Source organism: Ascaphus truei, unplaced genomic scaffold, assembly GCF_040206685.1.
Source record: "Ascaphus truei isolate aAscTru1 unplaced genomic scaffold, aAscTru1.hap1 HAP1_SCAFFOLD_634, whole genome shotgun sequence".
Lineage (NCBI taxonomy): Eukaryota > Metazoa > Chordata > Amphibia > Anura > Ascaphidae > Ascaphus > Ascaphus truei.
In genome coordinates, this window is record NW_027456967.1 from 79,331 (window position 1) to 85,330 (window position 6,000).

Here is a 6,000-nt window from a genome sequence, read left to right on the forward strand (position 1 = left end):
GGGCACGTTACCACTGAAGCATACAACTGGCCCCAGCTCAGCAAGCCATGTCCCAGCGGGGCGCTCTGATCTCCGGGCTCGCTCCCACGGCTGTGTCCTCTGCACACGCGTGCGCGGCTCCCCCAGCAGGGAACACACGGAGCGAGGTTGAACATAATCGGGGCGGTATAAAGTCCCGCACTGTCGGCTCTGGGGCTCCGTACCCACGGTGTGAGCCGCTCGCTTACGGAGCGCTGAAGCGGAGCCGCTGACGTCACAGGAATCGGGCCGCACTGACGCCACCAGCTGGTGTTGATGTACATATTATTTAATATTTTTTATACCCTTCATTCTATATGATTAAACTTAACTTGCATTTATTCTATGTTGATTATAATTATGTATACACCTGTGTTTGTGTGTGGATCTGCACGTGATTGGTTGAGCATTACCCCCTGAGCGGCCAATCTGCATGATTAGGGTATATCTACATCACCTGTATTTGTGCAGTCAGCTACCCCTGAAGAAGTAGACTAGCTCTACGAAACGCGTAGGAGTTTTAGTGTATTGAACAACCATTGCTTGTTGTGTCCCATCTCACTGCGTTATACTTTAACGGAGCCTCCAGTAAGCCGTTTCGAGTTGGTACCAGCTGGTGGCGTCAGTGCGGCCCGATTCCTGTGACGTCAGCGCTCCGTAAGCGAGCGGCTCACATCGTGGGTACGGAGCCCCAGAGCCGACAGTGCGGGACTTTATACCGCCCCGATTATGTTCAACCTCATCCGTGTGTTCCCTGCTGGGGGAGCCGCGCACGCGTGTGCAGAGGACACAGCCGTGGGAGCGAGCCCGGAGATCAGAGCGCCCGGCTGGAACATGGCTTGCTGAGCTGGGTGGTATGCTGCAGTGGTAACGTGCCCCTCACATGCCCTGATTTAACTATTGGAATTTCTGTACGTGCATCTAATCCCCATAGACTTTCATGGGACCCCCTCTACAGGAATAATGTGTCCCCATAGACTTTCATGGGACCCCCTCTACAGGAATAATGTGTCCCCATAGACTTTCATGGGAACCCCTCTACAGGAATAATGTGTCCCCATAGACTTTCATGGGACCCCCTCTACAGGAATAATGTTCCCCCATAGACTTTCATGGGCCCCCCTCTACAGGAATAATGTGCCCCCATAGACTTTAAAACGTCTTGGGCAATTATCAGTGGCCATTCAGCTGTGCCGCCGAGTCCTGGCCCTAAACGCCCTGACCCCTTGTCCTGAAAACTCTTAACAGACTTGACCTAACCCCGTACGCTAACCCCTTCGGTTAACGCCTAGCCAAAAATGTCCGCGGCTAAATGTCCCTCAGCGGCGATTTTAGTAGTCCCTTTTCCGTTGGGTAAATGCACGTGTCTGAGTAACGAGGATGGCTAATTAGTGACTTTCTATTGATTGGATTGCCCTGTCAGTCTGCCCTGCAGGAGCTGGAGGAGCTGAAACAAATCGTCCCCAAGGAATCGCTGGTCTATTTCCTGATCGGAAAGGTAAGGAGACGCACGTCGGACGTTCCCCGGCTCTCTGCTTCTTCCAGACCTGGGCGCGTTCCCCGTGGCTGACTCGCTCACCGTGTGTGTCCGTGTCCCTTCCTCTCAGGTATACAAGAAGCCGGCTCTCACTCTCCCTGTATCCCACCCTCCTCAGGTGTATAAGAAGTTGGGTCAGACTCACCTGGCCCTGATGAACTTCTCCTGGGCCATGGACCTGGATCCCAAAGGAGCAAACAATCAGATTAAAGAGGCCATAGACAAGCGCTACCTCCCCGATGACGAGGAACCGATCACCCAGGAGGAACAGATCAGCGAGTGCTACCCATACGAGTCAGGTCAGGAGACACCGGGATGGGCGCCGGGGACAGGGGGAGACGTGCTTCAAAAAGACACCACTTGCAAGCGCTTCAGGGCAGGGGCACATGGTATGGGCGTCTTCATGTGTAGACTTGTTCGAGCCATGTTGGTCAGCCATGGCGAGGAGTAGATTCATGGCTGGCCATAATGGGCCAGCGAGTCCTTTTGTCGAAGTCGCCATGAAACCTTGTTGTTTTCCTGTATACACAAACTGTTCCCTTTCTGTGTCCACCCAAAGAGACCTGCGAGGTGTGGAAAGCTCCGTGCTGACTATTGCACGCAGACGACCGTGAATATAGTCAAATGGTGGGGGGTGCTTGTTCTGCTGAGAGCCGAAAACCCTTCGTCAGACGTGTGAAAATAAGCACTAAACTCAGATAGCACTCCAAAAATATGTAAAATAATCAGCTCGTTACCAATCCAACATTACGACCATCGCACTAGTGTTTCTAGTCTCGTGAGGAAGCCCCCTTAGAGTGAGGGTCGAAAATTTTGGGTGGATGATGCAAGTGGTGAACCGCGTCGGTCTCTTTGTCGTGTACCAGAGAGGTAACAGTCTGGTCAACGCGCTTTGCCGTGTGACAGGGAGAGGGTTAGAGGAGCCTTGCTCTGGGAGAGTCCAAGGATAGGGGAGTATTCGTCTGTTCCGTATTCCTGGGCTATGGTCCATCTCTGTAAGACCTCCCCAAGTGTCCCCTGCCTAGGTCGCTTCTCGTAGAGGAAGAGCTGGAGAGAGGGCTTGCAAGGAAATCGGGAAAGACGCAAGGACAAGGGAGGGGGTGGGGGAAGAGCGGGAGGGATGGTGTTTCTTAACCGGAGGGGGCAGGAGAATAGCATTTTCCACACAGAAAGAGCAGCCCACCAGATTGTGTGCTAGAACATCGATAAAATGGTCTCCGAAGGGGTAGTTGGATGCGTGCAGTTGCCTCCCAGCGTACAAAGTGAATACAGTTCAGAAATGCATGGAATTTACAAAGAGAGAGAGAGGTGACACCAGGGCCTGTTCCAGTAGTTATAAAGACTGGTAGTCCGATGACTTTGGCTATCTACTCATGCTGCCCATGGCACGATAACCGTACTGTAAAGCCGGCTCCAGCAGAGGGTACAATATGTTTCTCTATCTCCGCCATTACCAAAATCTGGTGGACGATTCGAGGTCTCGTCTATCTATGAGCGATCTGCCTTTTCGCTCCCCGGGCAGGACGAGCTCATTTAATGTCTCTTTCCCCCCCTCCTTTTTTGTTTTTCAAGTTGGCACTGACGAATCACAAGAAAGCAGCATGACCGACGCAGACGACACTCAACTACACGCCGCCGAGAGTGACGAGTTTTAACCCTTCCTCTCCCCCCCCCCCCCCCTGCCCCTCCTCCCCGCGGCAAAAACCAAGTGGGGACATTGACTGTTATTTTACTCCACTCACAGCCCTGAACTTCGTTACCCACATGTCCCCCAGGCCTTCATATTGTCTCATCCCTCATTTACGGCTACTCCTCTTATTTGCCCCGGTCCACCCCCCTGTCCTGATTTTCAAGTCCCGCTGAGAATTAAAGACTGTGTAATATCTGAGTATCGCTCAGCTCTCTTCCTGCCTCGTTCTCGGCCTTTGACGGTGCGAGGGTTGGGCGTCGGCGTGAGGGGGTCTCGGATACCCCGATCGCTCCTGGTGGTCCTTGTCCTGGCCAACCCGGAGGAGGAATGTTTTGGAGCTAGATGGTTCTACGCCAATGATGTCTCCTCGGTTCTCGATTGGAAGCGCCGGCTGGTCACCTCCCAGACTCCCCAACCCTTGGGTTTGTCTACACCCGCAGCCTTAAGATACCAGAAGAGAATCGGGGGGCCTGGAAAACATGTCCATCGCGGGGAGGAGGGGGTGGTAGTTGAAGGAGATGGGCTGAGCCAACGGTGGAGGAGACCCGTAGCGTTCCCATGATGCATCACTCGTGAAAGCAGAGCAGGGGGGCAAGCCATATCCTGCCATGAATTCACCCCCTCACTCTTGCATTGGTGGCTCTTTATGGAATCTACCCCTTCTTTTTGGGGGTAGGATGGGGACCGGAACACTTAGAAAAAAAACACTCGGCATCTGTTCTACGATCTGCTGTGGGGTGGGCCCTAGGACGCAGTGAATGTGCTCCCTTGTGGCAGTGAGAGGGCGACATGTAGCATAGATCCTATTCCACAAAGGTGCCAAAGGGCAAATTATTAAATGTTACAATGTGGGACTCTGCCTTTATTATACATGATCTCCACTATTTCTCCCCTCTTCTCTCTCTCCTCCCCCCTTATATCACCCCTCGTCTGTTCCACTTATTCTTTCTGTATGTGTCATCATCAGCTCTGCCTCCCCCTTCCCTCTCTTCCCCTCCCACGACCCAGGTACCACCACACCGGGATTCCCAAAGAACCAAACCGCTCCTCGGCTTCCAACCCCTTTCAGACACTGCAGGGGTTGTGTCGCCATCCTAACCAGTTGCTCTGTGTGCCTGTCCGGTAGGGCCGCCCTCCCCTCTCCCCCAGTGACTTGACCACGTCCCCCGCCGGTGCCCTGTTTTAAGAACCCACTTGGAAATCCGAAATCCCCTTGCTGCCACCACGTCGGAGAGTCCAGGCGCAAACCACTCCTCATCTGGTAATGCTTCGCAGCAGCTCGACTCCTCCCCCCACCCCACCCCAAAGAGAAGGGGGGTTATACCCGGGATGTGTGTACATGAATTTAAAGAGATAACCCCCCTCCCTGTGTGACTGTGATATATCCATGTTTTTTATTTTCCCATGGGAACTGTACAGTGTTGCTTTATATTTTTTTTTTTGAGGAGGAGGAGGAGCCGGGTTTTAATATATTTGCGAATCGTTTGAGGATGTGCATAATATTCAAATAAAAACCTGTTTTAAAGTGTGGTCTGACGGATGCGTTGGGGGGGGAGGGGGGGTTCTAGAGGCCAAATGTTGTAACGATCATCGCTTGGGCCGCCAACCCATTTACCCATAACATCTGTGAGGCAGTTGTACCCCTTTTTAGGGTCCCTGTCCCAATCTGCACTGGATTTCTTTGCTGGACTCTCACCTGCTGGGAGGCGGTTGTATGAAGCCACTACCCTTTCAGTGAAGGGCTTCCTAGAGTTCTCGCATTTCTCTTTCTGTGGGACATGCTTCTGTCCTGCGCCTCACTGAAACTAATCAGGTATTTAACTATGTATCTCTCATGTCTTCTCTTATCTCCCTCTGATTCCCATTACTCTCTAACCTTTCTCATTCCCCTCTCCCACCGCTCTCCTGTTTCTCTTTAACCCCTGACTTTCTCTTACCCCCCCCCCCCTCTCTCTCCCTTGCTCGTACCACCACCGTCACGCTTTCTCTCTCATCGCTCCCCCCATGGTGCACGTCCCTGCCTCCTCTGGCTCTCATCCCCCCCCCCCTCTCTGTTTCCCCCCTCTCTCACTCTCGTTTCCCCCGCCTCTCACTCTCCTTTCCCCTGCCTCTCACTCTCGTTTCCCCCGCCTCTCACTCTCGTTTTCCCCGCCTCTCACTCGTTTCCCCCGCCTCTCACTCGTTTCCCCCGCCTCTCACTCTCGTTTCCCCCGCCTCTCACTCTCGTTTCCCCCGCCTCTCACTCTCGTTTCCCCCGCCTCTCACTCTCCTTTCCCCCGCCTCTCACTCTCGTTTCCCCCGCCTCTCACTCTCCTTTCCCCCGCCTCTCACTCTCGTTTCCCCCGCCTCTCACTCTCGTTTTCCCCGCCTCTCACTCGTTTCCCCCGCCTCACTCTCGTTTCCCCTGCCTCTCACTCTCGTTTCCCCCGCCTCTCACTCTCGTTTCCCCCGCCTCTCACTCTCGTTTCCCCCGCCTCTCACTCTCGTTTCCCCCGCCTCTCACTCTCGTTTCCCCCGCCTCCACTCTTATTCTTTCTCCCCCCTCGCTCTCGCTCTCGTGGAGGGGGGGGATAAATGGGGGGGGAGGAGCGAGTGGGAGAAAGGTGTTATAGAGGTGGTCACACTTGCTGATGATCAATTAATCAAGGGCATTTGATTAGCAGCACCTGTCTGCTACTTAGCATCTTAATTCCTATGGAAGCAGTAAGGGTGTACTTAGTTTTTCACACAAGGCTTCTCCAATTTGGCTTTATTT

General features: G+C 53.5%; 1 protein-coding gene across 2 annotated transcripts in view; it reads left to right on the forward strand.

The window, feature by feature from the left end:
- CDC27 (cell division cycle 27) overlaps nt 1-3,443 on the forward strand; it is a 46,213-nt gene extending 42,770 nt beyond the window's left edge. For both annotated transcript variants that reach the window (XM_075584534.1, XM_075584533.1), the window contains exons 17-19: nt 1,442-1,516; nt 1,674-1,854; nt 3,128-3,443. In XM_075584534.1, coding sequence (XP_075440649.1) covers nt 1,442-1,516; nt 1,674-1,854; nt 3,128-3,210 — 339 coding nt within the window. In that variant the 3' untranslated portion in view covers nt 3,211-3,443. The remainder of the gene's footprint in view (nt 1-1,441; nt 1,517-1,673; nt 1,855-3,127) is intronic.
- Nucleotides 3,444-6,000: the final 2,557 nt, after the last annotated feature.